At 45.1% G+C, this 16191-nt stretch overlaps 2 protein-coding genes across 3 annotated transcripts; both read right to left on the reverse strand.

Annotated features, from left to right (window-relative positions):
• Positions 1-2583: 2583 nt before the first annotated feature.
• dtd1 (D-aminoacyl-tRNA deacylase 1) lies at positions 2584-13419 on the reverse strand. 2 transcript variants are annotated; one of them, XM_037472908.2, is made up of 6 exons: positions 13291-13419; positions 12802-12892; positions 10943-11178; positions 10104-10201; positions 6388-6543; positions 2584-5344 (listed from the first exon to the last, which is right to left on the reverse strand). In XM_037472908.2, exons 1-5 carry the CDS (start codon positions 13331-13333, stop codon positions 6388-6390), a joined length of 624 nt encoding a protein of 207 aa, XP_037328805.1. In that variant the 5' UTR covers positions 13334-13419; the 3' UTR covers positions 2584-5344. The 2 variants fall into 2 exon arrangements, with proteins under 2 accessions (XP_037328805.1, XP_062420574.1); XM_062564590.1 differs by lacking the exon at positions 2584-5344 and having other exon boundaries at positions 5351-6543.
• A 616-nt stretch (positions 13420-14035) lies between these two features.
• LOC119218619 (small integral membrane protein 26-like) lies at positions 14036-16191 on the reverse strand. Its single transcript, XM_037473186.2, has 2 exons — positions 15955-16191; positions 14036-14965 (listed from the first exon to the last, which is right to left on the reverse strand). Exons 1-2 carry the CDS (start codon positions 16076-16078, stop codon positions 14802-14804), a joined length of 288 nt encoding a protein of 95 aa, XP_037329083.1. The 5' UTR covers positions 16079-16191; the 3' UTR covers positions 14036-14801.

Genomic DNA, 16191 nt, shown 5'->3' on the forward strand with positions numbered 1-16191 from the left:
GGTTAAGACGGTCATTGTGTTCGATACCAGTTCACACAGTAAGCACACACACACATTGGCATATTACCAATAGGAATATTTAGCTAAATGCTCCAATGGGCTCAGCAGCTCCACACGCCTCTCTGCTGTTTGCTCCAGGCTACAAACATAAACAGGACGCACTCAAAGGCCATAAACCCGTTTTATTCTGATATCAAACAAACTACATATGCGTGCAGTTCAGCCATGGAAGCACATATGAGTCAGAGCATCAACCATGAAAGATGGAGATCGTACCTAAACCCATTTCAGATCTGTAGAACTCCCAAGCGATCAGTTTTAAATGCAGACCTTTCTGCGTTTATTATCTAGCAACCATTTAAAGAAGTCACCAGTCAACACGCTCACTGCTTCAACTGAAACACTGTGCTGCCAGGAGAAGATGTGACAAGCAGACATTTAGAGGCTGGGAACCCTTCAAGCTGAGAAACAACACTTCTGTTGCTAACATACACACACACGTTTTTACCTGTGAACGGTCAATACAGCAGTGATAGAGCCCAGTAGTCATGAGAGATGATGAGAGGGAAAGGACTTCTGCCCTAGAAAGCAGAAGATATTTAAGGTTCTTATGAACAAAGGAGTGAACATATGTCAGTCTATTTTTAGACGCATGTACAATTTACTGCATAACTTTGTCAACTAATAGATGTCATATGTAATATAATATATGCCATTCTTCATATATATATGTACATTCTATTGACTAGTCCAATCTTATAAGTTCAGGTTCATGCCCAGACTTTTGGCCTCTGCTGGGAATGTGTAATTGATGAAGGGGATGATGTAATGGTGTTGCTCACACAGCCCTTAGACATCGTCTACGTCTAACGACACAATGGAAGGTAGGTCTTACGGATCGATTGCTCTCGTGGCTACATGTTGGGATTTCACAGTGCGCGTGCCATTTGAGGAAGGGAAGTATAGCTCCAGGATGGTGGATGAAACTTTTTACAGGCCAAATTGGTTGGTTGATTGTTGGGCCTGAGGTTTCATATAAATAGCAGTGGAAACTTTCCAGCAAGAATGGAAAAAGTGGCAGCGGCTCTAAGCAACTTGGTTTTGTGTGTTTTTAACCCTTTGGTGCATGGAGCTTGGAGCTTAGCGCGATAAATAAAAGACTGGAGCTCTAAAAGCTGCCATGTAACCTGGCCCTTCCGAAATGCAAAGGGAGCGCAGACAGGGCATGGAGTTACCAAGAGAAATGAATTCCCAACCTCTCAGAGGCACACAGAGTAGGGGGAGAAGAAAGGAGGAAGGAGGGAGGGCAACAACTTAAATCCACTTAAATTGTTTTTCCATAGCCAGTGGGCTTGGCAAAGGACTCTCACACACGCACAAGATGTAAGATACGTTGTGGAGAAGACAAACCAGAAACAGTGTGGAGGAGAATGTCTGGAATTTAACCCACAGCCAGCGGTCTGAGCGTCCACGCCCCGCGGCTCAGGGCCTCCTCCTGCTCACACAAACACAGGTAACGCCTGAGACCAACCATGAACATCTGCTCTGCTCACACTACCTGTTCTCACCCTTCCTCAGATGTTTGGTACAGCCCCCCCCCACCCCACCCCCCTCCTGCCCTACAGTCTACTTCCTCCTCGGCACCGTTGAAGCCTGCCTGGCGTTGGGATCACAATGGAGGCATCACAGAGCACAGCTGCAGTTCCTGCTCACCTTGAAGCAGCACAGAGCCAATAGCAGACATATTAAGGTCATGTTCACCATGCAGTAGCCCTTCTCCACCTCAGCTCAGCACCACTGGAGGGACGGAGGAAAAGGGTTGCAGGGATCCAGCATGGTCAGCCAGGAATAGCTCCTTAAACTAAAAAGGAGAAGTTGGGACACAATAGACGGGCCAGGTGGTGGTGCTGAGTGCAGGAACAAGGACTGCGCCTACGTCACACAAAGCACAGTGGAATAAAGCAAAGAACAGCGTGGATCACTGGTGACGTCTTTATGAGGTGGAAAATCAATTTAGACCGTGTAATAATCCTTCAAAATAAATAATATATAATAATGACAATAATACATTGTCCCTGTGTTTCTGGGAGGCCCAACCACTGGTCAATGATCACACCGCTGGCCGTCCTCACAGGGGACCCACGTGTCATTGAGACAAACTGAGCTGGAGTTACTCCGTCCGAGGAGATGAATGGTGCGCTGTCAGAACGATCATGTCCTCGTCGTGGGTATGGTGTGGGGCAACAAGGAACAGTGTAAGCCAGACATAAGCTCATTTTCAGGTTAATATTGCTCTTCGTCTTCTTTTTTGAAGGTTTAAATGTTAAAATAAAAAATCTACCAAGACTACCAAACAGTCTGATTGAATATTCATGGGTTCATCCTGCTGAAAAAAACCTTACAGCACCTGTCTCTTTAAGTCCCCACGCCCCCTCTTCATGAAAAGGCATTTTAAACCAAAGGTAGATCTCAGGCTTTGGCTGATATATTCAAATGAGTGTATGTGGCACAGGAATAGAGGCCACATCTGATTGGCTTTTTGGATCACATGATTTCTGATCTAGCCTGACAGTTTCCTTCCTTCACAGTGGGTGCGTTGATGGGCTCTCCAGATACACAAACCTATGACAGCATGCATCGTCGAATAAGAGAGACATTGAATTCAATCTTTTATTCTCAGGTCAAAGTGAAATCACCGGCAGGATTTATTCAGTCTTTTTTCCCCATTGCTAGATACATCACCTTTCAAGACAGCCTTCATGCGTACTGTGGCAATAAAAAGCAAAGCCGCCAGGTTCATTTTCATACTTATGTTACTGTCCTCATGTTCATTTGCCAAGGACTCTGAGCTGAGTTATGCTTCAAGGACAGTCCCATGTCCCTGAGCGGAGAGGGATGGAGGCAGCCAGGGATGATGTGAAAGACAAAGTTGAGTTGAGGTAGACACGCACAGTGAAGGAGGATCAGCAGTCCGAACCACTGAGGACGGAGGGAACTGTCCACAGTGTGAGATTGGCACGGGAGAAAAGTATTAGGCTGCTAACATTACATGTCATTTAACTGATGCTTTTATCCAAAGCCACTTACATTGCATAATAACCCATGCGTTACATTTTTGCCTGGGGAGCAATTAGGGGTTAGGTGTCTTGCTCATGGACACTTCAACATGGCACATGGGGCAGCCGGGATTCAAACCGCCAACCTTGCAGGTCCCAGCGCTCCACACAACCCACAAGCAGCTACTGGTCATACCAGAGCACGTTTACCTTTTAAGGTCGGAATGACAATCAAACGGTTAAAGGTAGCAAACATATTACACACCCAGCATTCCTTTGGTACAGTCTCCACTCGGTTTATGTGAGCTTGTGTGTGGTGCAGAAAACCAAAAGCAACTGGCTGAAAGACACTCCAACGGTGCTCTGTGCTGACTAAATACTGCTCATAAGGATTAGCACCGCAGCAAAGACAGATTCCCTTCAGACATCATGAGTGAACAGTGAGGAAAAATGGTCAATAAACAACCTTTTTATTGTTCATTCAGTTTCCCAAATAAAAGATGTCTCTCTAATGGTTGAATAAACTGAACACATACAGTACACTGTGTGGGATAATAATGGCTCCCAGCGGACATATTTATGAAAGACATCCTCATCTGAGCATTGCAACAAGGACTGAAGACCAAAGATAACAGAGCAGTGTTTCTCCTGCCATTTTATCAGGCACCTTCCAAAAAGTCTAGAATTTCATTTTTATTATTTCAACGCATGGCAGTTCCGCCCCGACACATGCCAGCATATGTCCGTTACTTTGGACTTGGCTGCTAAATGTTTACTCAGATCAAGATTTCTAGCTCCTCCTATTTCTAAAGGCTTTAAAGAGGAGAGGACCTCTTTGTATGATCCTGCAGATAGGGATTTTATAAATCAGTGAACTTGTGACAGTGATGTGATCACTTGAGGGAACCTAAAATAATGCAGGTGGTTTGCTTAGGAGAACAGACTAAGCTGTACCAAATACGTCCAAATACATGCAGCGTTTCAGACGTTCCCACTGGAGACAGGAACAGGAAGTACGACTGGCAGAGCTCGGCTGCAGCCTGCTAATCGCTCAGAGGGACTCGGTGTTCTTTATCCTCCTCCTCCTCCTCCTCCTCCTCCCCTGTTTGTGCACTAGTAAACAAACACTGAAGGCAAATAGGAGCACCCCGAACCCCTCCACATCCCCCCCGGGGGGAGCAAACACCACAGGAAAAACAGACAAGAGTCAACACGATGAAAGAGAGGCAGGAGGAGAGGGCAATGTGGACAACGTGCTCCTCTCTCCTCGGTGCACATTTAAAGCTGCCATATTGTCCTTTACCCAATATACTAATGTATAAATGGGAGCAAAGTTCTGGGACACTTCAGGAAAAAAATATTTTAGAATAAAAACAGCTGTTGTGGCTGTATTTATGTCCGAAACAAATATCGAACATAATGCATTCAATTGCCAAACGCATACCATGTGGCGTGGGGTTAGTTAGCAGGTAAAGAACTTGAGTCTTTGGCTGTGGACAAACGTCATTTTTACAAAAAAGAATGTCAAGAGACGCATGGAGACTCCTTGACTGCTCCACCATCAAGCGTAACCATGGAGCCCACGAGGGCACTCAATCAATAAACAGGATCACATTTGGGGATTCCAGAGAAGAAGGCAGAAGGCTTTATATATCCAGATGTCAAACTGATTCCAAGGAAACCGATGAAATGAAACACCACATAACCAGGTGATCGAGAGACAACACATTGGAATGAAGATACAGAGCCCCTGGAGCCGGGTAGCTCCTTATTCATTGTCTTCATCAGAGACATGGAGTCATGCTGAGCTTTTGGAGGTCGACCTCGGTGCGTGTCGTGGTTTGGCCACAGCAAACTCTGTCCGAGAATCGTTCTTGGTCCCAGAAGGGGCCAGCGGTCATTGGTGGACTCTCCTGTCGCATCATCAAACATGGTCTTGGGATACTTTTAGGGATCCTGAAGAAGGTCCCCATCACATTAGACCAGATACGGCTTGCTCTGAGAAGTTCCCTCATTAGCATCCGCTACCGTAGAAAGATTTGTTTTCTGTTGACAAAGGCTCCACTAGTTGGTGTTAGTTAGCTCTCTGCGGTTCAGGTTCAGAGGGTTGTGTTTACCCATGAGAGAGAGGAGCCTCTCAGCTGAGTCAGCCAAAACACAGTGAGATGTATCCTCGGCCATAAGACGCCATTTTCACAGATGGAAACACAAGCAACATGATCAAAGGCGTTTCTGTGGCATTTCACCCCCAGCCACCAGCCAATGTAGGACCGTAGTTCTTCCTAATCCTGTAATCAAACATTTACAGCGATAATAATGCATATTTAATTTAGTCTCCTGCTTTAAAATGAGAACAGACATGACAATATCAATACCCATTTCTCTGTGTTTGAACATTGTTGAAACGTTTAAGATGATGCACGTACACAGCAACAAACCTTTAGGAGATATCTATCCTTTGTAACAGAGGTCACTAAGTGGCGGTACGCGTTCCGGATCCAGACCCAGAAGAGAAAAAGACTGCTGTGATTTACACATGACAGCAAACTTTTTCGCTGCGCAGCTTTACTCGTCTTTACGGTAGTGGCTTAAAACAGACCAATTGCATTCTAGTTAAACCATCCCACGTGATACCACTCGACCAATCAAGTCTGTTCCTGTTCATACCCACTGCAGCACTAAACCAGTGTCTCATATGCTCAGAACCCGTTGAAACGGCATCATGAGGCGCAATGAGCTCCTCCACGTGAGGAGAACGGCCCTGATGCATTCAGGCCCGAACCTCCTTATTTCTCCCGCTTACCACTTTTTTGGTAATATATTCTATTAAACCATTCAATTGTCAAAATGTGTTTCGGTTTTATTATTTGCGGTTTCCCCCCAGAAAAGGAGACATTCAAGCTTATCTTCCCATTATTTTATCTAAATTGAAGGACTTTATTTGAACATGAAGAAATTTTCACATTTTATTTATTTTAGTTTTTAAATGCTGACCTACTTTTGGTTAATTGAGAACATTACATGTGCGGTCACACATATGTTCAGTTCTTTGTTACATAACAATAAATATTGTCAAAGGTGTACTGAATTCATTAGATTTGATACAACTCTATTCCGCTCTTTATTCACACTAAATAGTCACATTATGATCTTCCAGACCTTTGTTTCTAGAAATATTCTGACTGGACCTCTTCACATTTTAGTTGAAGACCCCTGCTTTATAATAACATGGAGAACCATTTATTCAGTGATTTAAGACCTCAGATCTCACTTCTTAACACCTGCAGACAGGGAGTTTGTATTACACGTGCGCGCCCCTCACTCTCCTGACCTAGGGCTCTCTGTCCGACGACACGTCCCCGTCAGCCCCACTGCTGGCGTTGGGGTCCCGTTTGGACCGCGCAGCCCCCTTCTCCCTGCTCGACTCTGAGGGGCCCTTGGAGCGCGTCTTCTCCTTCCTCTGCTGCTGCTTCTCCTGCTTTGACAGCTGAGGAAACACAAGAACTTGATTTAAAATAAGGACAATCTTGCATAATCACACGTGCTTTAAAACTGCCCTGAAGAACATCCAGGTGTCTCTGAAGAGGAAACGGAGTTACATTCAGTTCCCGTCAAAGAACACGCCTGAACTTTGAAGCTGTGTGCTTTCGAGGTGTCATCAACATCATTGCAAAACTAGAGCCGAGGCCTGCGCTTGTATATTTTTAGATCGTAGCCCAAAAGTATCTCTGCTAAGTAACTTCACGCTATCTTGTCATGTTTTCCCATTAGTACAATTAAGATAATATGAGGATGGCAAGACAAAATGTTTTCCCTTTCCCGCTGGTGAGAATATAGCTACCACTACGTGAAGAGGCACTTTACAATATTGTGTAGTCCAGGAGAAGCTTGATCAAGGAGTATCAAGTGTTTGAACGGCACCTGAACGCACCGCACCACACGCTAAGGCAGTGCACACTGAGCGGTTTGCAGAATAAATTTGGATGGTCTGTCATTTTTATAGGTACCCTTCAACTGTGAGTGATGGAATCTAAAACAAAAATCCAGAAAATCCCATGTATGATTGAAAAAATATTTTTTGCACTTTACTGCATGACTGAAGTATTTGATACATCAGAAACCTTTGTTTGCAAGTACAGACATTATACATTTCCTGTAGTTCTTGACCAGGTTTGCACAGACTGCAGCAGGGATTTTGGCCCAGTCCTCCACACAGACCTTCTCCAGTTCCTATCAATGGGCAACACAGACTTTCAGCTCCCTCCAAAGATATTCTAGTGGTTTCGGGTCTGGGGACTGGCCACTCAGGGACGTTGAGATGCTTCTTACGAAGCCACTCCTTAGTTGCCCTGGCTGTGTGTTCGGGGTCATTGTCTTGCTGGAAGACGACCCATCTTCAATGCTCTTACTGGGAGAAGGGGGTTGTTGACCAAGATCTTGCGATACAGGTATTGAGTAGGCAACAGGAGGGCTTCCTAAAGACAAACTAACAGGTCTGTGAGAGCCAGAATTCTTACGGGTTGGTAGGTGATTAAATACTTGAATATGGGATTTACCTGATTTTTGTTTTGGATTCCGTCACTCACAGTTGAAGAGTACCTATAATACATGCTTGTAAGTGTAAGTGGGAAAACCTGCAGTGTATTAAATACTTGTTCTTCCCATTGTATGTGGAAATGTTTAACAAAAGGACTGCACAACAATCCAGTGTCTATATTAAAAATGACACAGAACATTTGGATATCAACAAAATTCAAGAAATCCCTCCTTGGGAAGAAGGAAGTTCATTTTGAAAAGAAATTGGAAGCAAGACCTCATCACTCTAGGCTTCCATGTGCACATCATGAATGTATCATGACCTTTGCTGTGTGTTCAGTTCCCCCCGAAGCTTCCGACTTGCATGACAATTAGTGGAGTGAATTAAACAAGGAGGGAGAACCACGTGAGCGCCACAGACCCGCTCACCACATCTGACAACCACTTCTCTCCCCTCATCAAGAGCTACCCTGGGTCACCTTATGCTCACTTCAACGAGCCTGTAGTTGGGTCTGCATCTTCTCACGCACTCCTAAACAACCTCTCACAGTGCCACTCTGTAGTCACAACTGCAATCAAGCCCTCCTCTCCTGAGCCCATGTATCCCCCCCTCCATCTGAACTGGGCCTGTAAACATAGGTGCTAAAACTTTAATGGCTGCTGGGAAATATTTATGAACTAAATGTCATGTTGAAAATCCAAAGCCTTGCATAACACATTACATTATTCAAAGGAGACACAAAAAAGAGAAAGTTGGTGTTTGAACCCATTAACATGGTATCGAACCTACCACTGGTACGTATCCGTCCCTCTTCCTGCCATCAGGTATTCCATCGCTAATGATGAAGGATTTATTTTTCTGACAACGTGTTACCTTGACTTTGGTGAAAAATACACAAAAACAGCAATTCGTCCTGATGAATTAAAGCAAACCTCAAAACTAAGTGTCTGTCATCCTGGAGTAATAGGACCATAAAGGGGAGTAAGCCCAGTTGATACAGGGCCGTGTGAAATGTGGTGAAGATCAGCTGACATATTCTCATGCAGGATCCCTGTTCAAACTGCTTCAGCCTGCTTCCTCTGCAGGCCGCCTGTACGCAGCCCCCCCCGCTGCGTGTGACTTAACCAATGTCACTTCTGTGCCGGCTCCGTTCTGTACCCCCGGGGGTCTTTGCAGCTGTTCTCCCTGCCTGATCACGTAAGCACAAGGAAGGGCGGGCAAATATATGTTCAAGCAAATGGAAATCAAAGTTGGCTTTGCTTAAAGTGGTGCAGACTGAATTGTCTTTTTTTGTTTTAGCTATAATCATCAAAACGGACCTGACTTGATCAAACATTCTGTGTAAGCTGGGTAAGCAGGGGAACAGGCCCCCCCCCTCTGCCATCGTCCCAAAGGCAGCACTTCCATTGCTCTGGAGAACGCCATCGTTTGCTAGATACTTTATTACATCACAAGTCATTTAGCTGACATACATTACATTTTGACCCATGGCTTACATTAGGGGTCAGGTGTCTTGCGCAGGGTCACTTTGACATGGCACATGGTGCAGTCGGGATTCAAACCCCCAAAGACAACCATCCAACCAAGTTTTTCAACCTGGGAACAACTGCAGCTGGAGAGGGAACTTCCAGACAGTGATCTGTTACCGATGCCTTTTCTCAACAGTGCAAATATAAACGTTAAGAAGCGTTTTATAACCAAAGAGATGCAACCATTAAACACCCAAAGAGATCCTGCCTTAAGCCCCACAAGGCAAACAATGAACAAACGGATATGTTCATGCATCTGTGTCTTTGTCTAGTTTTTGGTAACCAAGGTGTATTTATTATTTATTTCTTTTGTTTTATTTATTTAGAGTTTCATTTTTCACATCCCGATTCTAATGTCTAAATATTGAGAAGAAGTAAAATGTTCTTTGAAAAAGCGTACTTGCAATATTATGATACTATATTGTCATATTGACATTAAATGATCAGTGGCATAAAATGGTCTGAAAATTACAATAATATTGTTTATCACAATTCATTGTTGTGCAATAAAAAGCTGACAGAGATCGCGTGTCGGAAAAAGTTTGTATACGTTTGTTCGTTCAACAAAATCATTATTATGAAAGAACACAAGCGGCATCAGTTACTGCACACAGAATGGGGGGGTGAACGGCGCCACCCAGTGGTTCACATTGTTATAGTTTAGTTTAATTTATAGTTTTGAATCATTTTAGGTTGGGTAGAGAGTGGCAGTTAATTTGTTTATTTAAAATAATAAGTAAAATTGTATTTTTTATATTTCATCACCAACGGTCCTCAACGGGCTTTAAGAAGAAGCAGGTCCCATAATGACTCTGAAGTTGTACATAACTATGTAGCTCCTCTTACTAGCGTTAATCTGAGATTTAAATTAAACCATGGCAACTGAGCCATCTCCACGACAACGGAAGAAAAGCCATCCACGCTCTACGGTTAAAAGCTCCAGCAGAGAGCCAATAAGTGGACCTTGAGTTCAAAAAGTACCTGTTTGGGGTCAGAGGGGCCCGTAGGTGACGTCAGGTCGATGGTAACAGGTCCATCGTTCTGAATGTGGACCTGCATGTAGGCCCCGAACCGCCCGTCTGGAGACACAAAACCAAAAGGGACTTTTAGAAGAGCCTTGAAGAATGACACGTGGACAATCATCAAAGATGAAGCACACTGTCCGGTTCCTCCATCAGCCCAAGTAGCCGCTGCCTCCCAATCCAACGGCATCACACCCTGAGGCGGCACATGAGGACACAGGTGGACCTGGACCCTCGAGACTTTGGGGACGAAAGATGAAGGGGCAGGAGATTTCAACTTAAATGTTGTCTTTTCTTTAAACAGGGTGCCGGAGATTAATGACTCCATCTGTGAAATGAAGCTGTGGGCCGCGGTGGAAAAGCGCTTCATCATCAAATTTCCTCTCTGGAGTATGGGGGGGGGGGGGGGGGACTAATTAGGAAGCCTTACGCCTGGCTTGCTGGGACAAGGTGTGCTGCACACCCGCTCCCCGGTGGGATGACCCAATTCACAGCCCCCACCACCAGGAAGTCAGTCAGAGCCCCCCCTTCTCGCTGCAATGTAATAGGACAAGGCACCGATTTAAACTTATGAGTGGGTGGTGATAACGGTGACCTTTGACACCTTCTTTTTAATAAGCTCATCTTGTCCTCCTGGGACTTCACATTTGCGGCAGCTCCTCATTCTGACCGCCACACTGTCTACTCCGACCGCAGGAACCCACACGTGTGATCTCCTCCTGCTGCTATGCACACAGCTGGGGAGGGGGACCCGGGACACTCTCTAAAGCCAGGTGTCTGGAAGCGATGGGTACTCGCCCTTGATGAGCTCCGGCTTGTAGCTGCTCCTCATGTTCTCCAGGATGCTGTTGTAGAAGGGCTGGGCCAGCTCTGCAGGCATGGCCAAGTGAAAGTCCGGCTTGTTGGCCTTCAGAACACACTGCAGGGTGAACTGGCTCACGCACAGCACCTCAAAGTCCCGGTCCACCACGCTCTTGGTCCAGGCCCGGCCTCCCTCGTCCTCAAACAGCCGCAGGTTGAGGATCTTTCGGACTCTGAAAACACACGAGGGTCAGTGGCTTCAGGAGCTCTGGCCAGAGGCAACACAACGGACACGTGGTTTATTGTCAACGAGTACACTACTCCAGAGGTCCCCAAATACCGGGCCGCAGAACAGTACCGGTCCGGTATTTGGTACCGGCTGCACCACAGAACTTTTTTTTAATGTCCGTTTTTTAGGGGAATTCTCTTAATTACGTGTGCGGACAGAGAGGGCACAAACTCAACTGACTAGAAAAGAAATGCAGGGGACATTTTAAAGTTATTTGTCATCCCTCGGGGAACTCACTCGAATGAGGACATGTGCTGACATACACTCACCGGCCACTTTATTAGGTACCCCATGCTAGTAACGGGTTGGACCCCCTTTTGCCTTCAGAACTGCCTCAATTCTTCGTGGCATAGATTCAACAAGGTGCTGGAAGCATTCCTCAGGGAGTTTGGTCCATATTGACATGATGGCATCACACAGTTGCCGCAGATTTGTCGGCTGCACATCCATGATGCGAATCTCCCAAAGATGCTCTATTGGATTGAGATCTGGTGATTGTGGAGGCCATTTGAGTACAGCGAACTCATTGTCATGTTCAAGAAACCAGTCTGAGATGATTCCAGCTTTATGACATGGCGCTTTATCCTGCTGAAAGTAGCCATCAGAAGTTGGGTACATTGTGGTCATAAAGGGATGGACATGGTCAGCAACAATACTCAGGTAGGCTGTGGCGTTGCAACGATGCTCAATTGGTACCAAGGGGCCCAAAGAGTGCCAAGAAAATATTCCCCACACCATGACACCACCACCACCAGCCTGAACCGTTGATACAAGGCAGGATGGATCCATGCTTTCATGTTGTAGACGCCAAATTCTGACCCTACCATCCGAATGTCGCAGCAGAAATCGAGACTCATCAGACCAGGCAACGTTTTTCCAATCTTCTATTGTCCAATTTCGATGAGCTTGTGCAAATTGTAGCCTCAGTTTCCTGTTCTTAGCTGAAAGGAGTGGCACCCGGTGTGGTCTTCTGCTGCTGTAGCCCATCTGCCTCAAAGTTCGACGTACTGTGCGTTCAGAGATGCTCTTATGCCCACCTTGGTTGTAACGGGTGGTTATTTGAGTCACTGTTGCCCTTCTATCAGCTCGAACCAGTCTGGCCATTCTCCTCTGACCTCTGGCATCAACAAGGCATTTCCGCCCACAGAACTGCCGCTCACTGGATGTTTTTTCTTTTTCGGACCATTCTCTGTAAACCCTAGAGATGGTTGTGCGTGAAAATCCCAGTAGATTAGCAGTTTCTGAAATACTCAGACCAGCCCTTCTGGCACCAACAATCATGCCACGTTCAAAGTCACTCAAATCACCTTTCTTCCCCATACTGATGCTCGGTTTGAACTGCAGGAGATTGTCTTGACAATGTCTACATGCCTAAATGCACTGAGTTGCCGCCATGTGATTGGCTGCTTAGAAATTAAGTGTTAACGAGCAGTTGGACAGGTGGACCTAAAAGTGGCCGGTGAGTGTATGTTGACAAAGTACAGAGTACTATTAGGACCACAGAGGATAGATCAGTTCAGTACCCTGAATGCATCACTGTGGTGCTGCCCTGAACACAAACACTCACATGTAGTCCGCATCCTTCTGGGTGTCCTCCACGGAGACTCCTAGCAGGACACACAGTCCTCGTCCGATTGAACTGATCTCTTCTTCTCCCACTGCAGGAACACGAGAAGCGGTCGATGACATGAGCACTTAGGGTCTTCATTCAGTGACAGGACAGGGGACAGATCGGCGATGGACAGGGGACGGACAGAGGCGGGACTGGGAATAAACACGCGACGGACTGGGGATAGACCGCTGACAGAATGAGGACAGACAAGGGACAGACTGACAATAGACAGGGGAGGCAGTGTCGATAGATATGAACACCCGTCCAGTCTCTGGAGCCATGCCTCTAACTTAGCCACTAGTGCTAATGCTAACCTAGCTAGTTGAGCTAACGCGCATGCCCGTGACGTTGCCAAAACCAAACTTTTTGCCTCGGTTTAGCGCCACTACCAGAGGGGGGGGGGGAAGGACATGCCACCTGCCACAAGTGCGGAGGGTCTCTCACCTGTCACGGTCGCCTTGGTGACCCTCTGGATGATCGCTCTCATGGTTCCGCTCGTGTCTGCCCAGTCGCTCCCTCAGCTTCAACACAGCTCCTGCGTGGACGGGACGCTGGCGCCCCCTAGCGGCTGGAACCCGGATGTGTGGCTACATGTTTATTGTATGAAAGGATCAGAGACGACTTTGTTTATTTATTAGAACACATTTTCATCTTAGTTTATTAGTTTTAGTACACTGATGATTACTGGCTCCATTAGAACTAGTGAGTATTAATATTGAGGATAATAGCTGTGTCTGTAGTAGTATTAGTACTGTGATGATTACTGTCTGTACTGGTATTAGTAATGTGATGATTGCGGTGTATTTTCACTTATTATTGGTGGTATAAGTGGAAAGTTTATGGGGTTCGTCTTATCCAAAGTTTTTGAGAATTGTTTCGTTTTTAATCTATTTGTCTGATGGTGTATATATTGAAGCATAGTTTCAGTGTGTTCCCTTAGTGACGGATGGTAGCGCATTCCTGCATCATCAATGCATGTAGTTTATCAGAATTCATTGATTTTTGTTGTCCCCCGCCTGTTGAGGAGTGACCATAAGTTCACAATGGGATCAAGGCCTGGGGAGGTTCCTGGCCGTGGACCCAAAATGTCATGAATCATACTTCAACCGGTCACATTTAATTCACATAGAAAAACTAAGGATTACTGATGGAACAAAGATCCCCTCAAGAAATCAGATATTTACTCATGTATTCATCAAATATTTCATTTTGTCAGTTTGGATGATAAACTGTAAAAACCATATTTGAAATTCAAATAACATCTCATCTTATGAGGACAGAGGCTGCAAGTCGCTTAAATCGGAGAGTAAAGCTTTTAAAAACACCTTCAATCGTACATCATATTCATTTACGCTGTCATGGTGACGTGATTTGTTGAATCAAAGTGCTGTCCACATCAAGCCCTCCCCGACTCTCACAATCTACCCTTGGTCCTGCCCAGTACATTCGGTTTCAGGGTTTATGGCGTACATTGGCTTTAAGGTTCAGGGGAAACACTTAATAGTACAACAGTGAACTTGGACTAAGCTCATTATACTTTTGTAAAAGTTTTGAAGGCCTTTCACTTCTAATGGAGTATTTTACAGAGTGGCATTTCATCCCTCACTTCAGCAAAGCATCAGACTTTAAATACTACGAAAGTGAGTATAGTAACCTCAAACTGGCAATTGTAATAACAAACCGAGTGAGAGTTGATACAACAGTGTGTGGCCAATCTGAGCAACGATGCCCTGCGCCTTTAACAACATTACGATAGAGTACAGCGTGTTGTTGGGTCAAACCCTACAAACATGGTTAATGTTATTAGCAGCACATAACATTCAGAACAGCACCTTATAAGATGATTTATTTACACGTCACCTTATTCATAGAAGTAAATTCTAAAAATGAAAGGCGATATCCTCACACGAAAGCATCCGTTCATGGTGAATAATAAAAAGCTGGTGCAGACGTGGTCATTTGTTGCCGTCTCCGCTCCCGGGTTCCCCGCTGAAGGATCGGAGGAAGTTGTAGATCCTCGTGGTGTACGGGACAAAGTCTTTCTTGTAGATGATGACCGTTTTGGAGTAAGCCGTCTGGTGGACGTGCTCGTTCGGATCCCGTGGCTCTTGAAGAACCTCTTCAAGGGGCAAAGGGAGAGTTAGTTAGAGCTGACATGGAGTCTGTGTGGATTACATGCAGCGCGACCACTGGGAAAGGCAGCCATGGCTAATTCAATATAAAACAGGTTCAAATGTGACATTTATTTACTGTGAACACTTTCTTAGGTTTATTAAACAATAAATACAAATTTAAATAAAGATAAAGAAAGAAATATTTATCGAAGCAGTTTAAATCAATAGTCGACAAAGCAACTTTTACTGTCAGACAAATGTGCAGTATATCGAAGTCCTTCATGTGAAAGAATTATATTAATAAGAGACAACACTAATAACCAATTACAGCACATCAGTTTGAGTGAATGCTAAACATGTCTCTACATTACGGCGTATCGGCACTGACTGCAGAAGAAAAGCTACGTTCTGTTGAATGTGAGGCTATTTCACATCCATTCCACAGTTCAGTTGGGCAATAAAAATATATCAATATCATACAACATTATTATTGAAGAATAAAAACAATAAAAACAATAACTGAACACCTGCACATTTTGTTTCAGAGAAACTGTAATTCTGACAATATGAATAATTGTATTCAAACATTAACAAACCATTTCCAAAGACTAACCTCAAGTCATATTCATACAGCCAATTGATTTTGGAGTGATGCACACCGTCCCAGATTACCGCATCCTAATGCTTATGGCATGCAAAGGTCAACTTTCATGTGTGTTCATGAAATTATCTCTTCCTATCATGTTGGCTAACTTTAGCCTGACTCATAAAAGTCCCCTGCATTTCTCTTGACTCTGATTTATAGTTATAGAGGAATCTGTCACATGTTTGGCAATACCTAACGTGTCCACAGGGCGGGGCTAGTGAGTTGGTGTGAGATGAATGTCTGTTTACGGATCACTGGCTGTTTATTAGGACCTCATTAACCTCCTACAGTGATACAGTCACGTGGGTTACGGGACGTACGTCACGCCGATAGTCCGCTGTCTCTCACCTGGCGTGTCGTCCTTGGGACGCATGTACCTGTAGTACGAGTAGGACCCGAGCATCGTCCAGATACCGACGGCGTAGACCGCGGACACCCGCAGGTTCCACGTCATCAGGGTTTTCAATTTCATGGCGGAGAACTAGTCTTCCAGACGCGCCGCTTGTCTCTTCTGAGTCTGTGGGCTGTTTCTTCAGTGAGAGAAGGGCGCCGCCATGACAGTCCACCCGGAAGTACAATGGAAAA

Source organism: Pungitius pungitius, chromosome 9, assembly GCF_949316345.1.
Source record: "Pungitius pungitius chromosome 9, fPunPun2.1, whole genome shotgun sequence".
Taxonomy (NCBI): Eukaryota; Metazoa; Chordata; class Actinopteri; order Perciformes; family Gasterosteidae; genus Pungitius; species Pungitius pungitius.

Coding starts and splice junctions, on each gene's coding strand:
- LOC119218619 (XM_037473186.2), bottom strand. CDS start 16,078: ATGAAATTGAAAACCCTGATGACGTGGAACCTGCGGGTGTCCGCGGTC. Junction 14,966..15,954: donor TCCCAAGGACGACACGCCAG/GTGAGAGACAGC, acceptor TGCCCCTTGAAG/AGGTTCTTCAAGAGCCACGG.
- dtd1 (XM_037472908.2), bottom strand. CDS start 13,333: ATGAGAGCGATCATCCAGAGGGTCACCAAGGCGACCGTGACAG. Junction 11,179..12,801: donor CAGAAGGATGCGGACTACAT/GTGAGTGTTTGT, acceptor GTGTGTTTTCAG/AGTCCGAAAGATCCTCAACC. Junction 6,544..10,103: donor GCCCCTCTGACCCCAAACAG/GTACTTTTTGAA, acceptor GTGTTTCCTCAG/CTGTCAAAGCAGGAGAAGCA.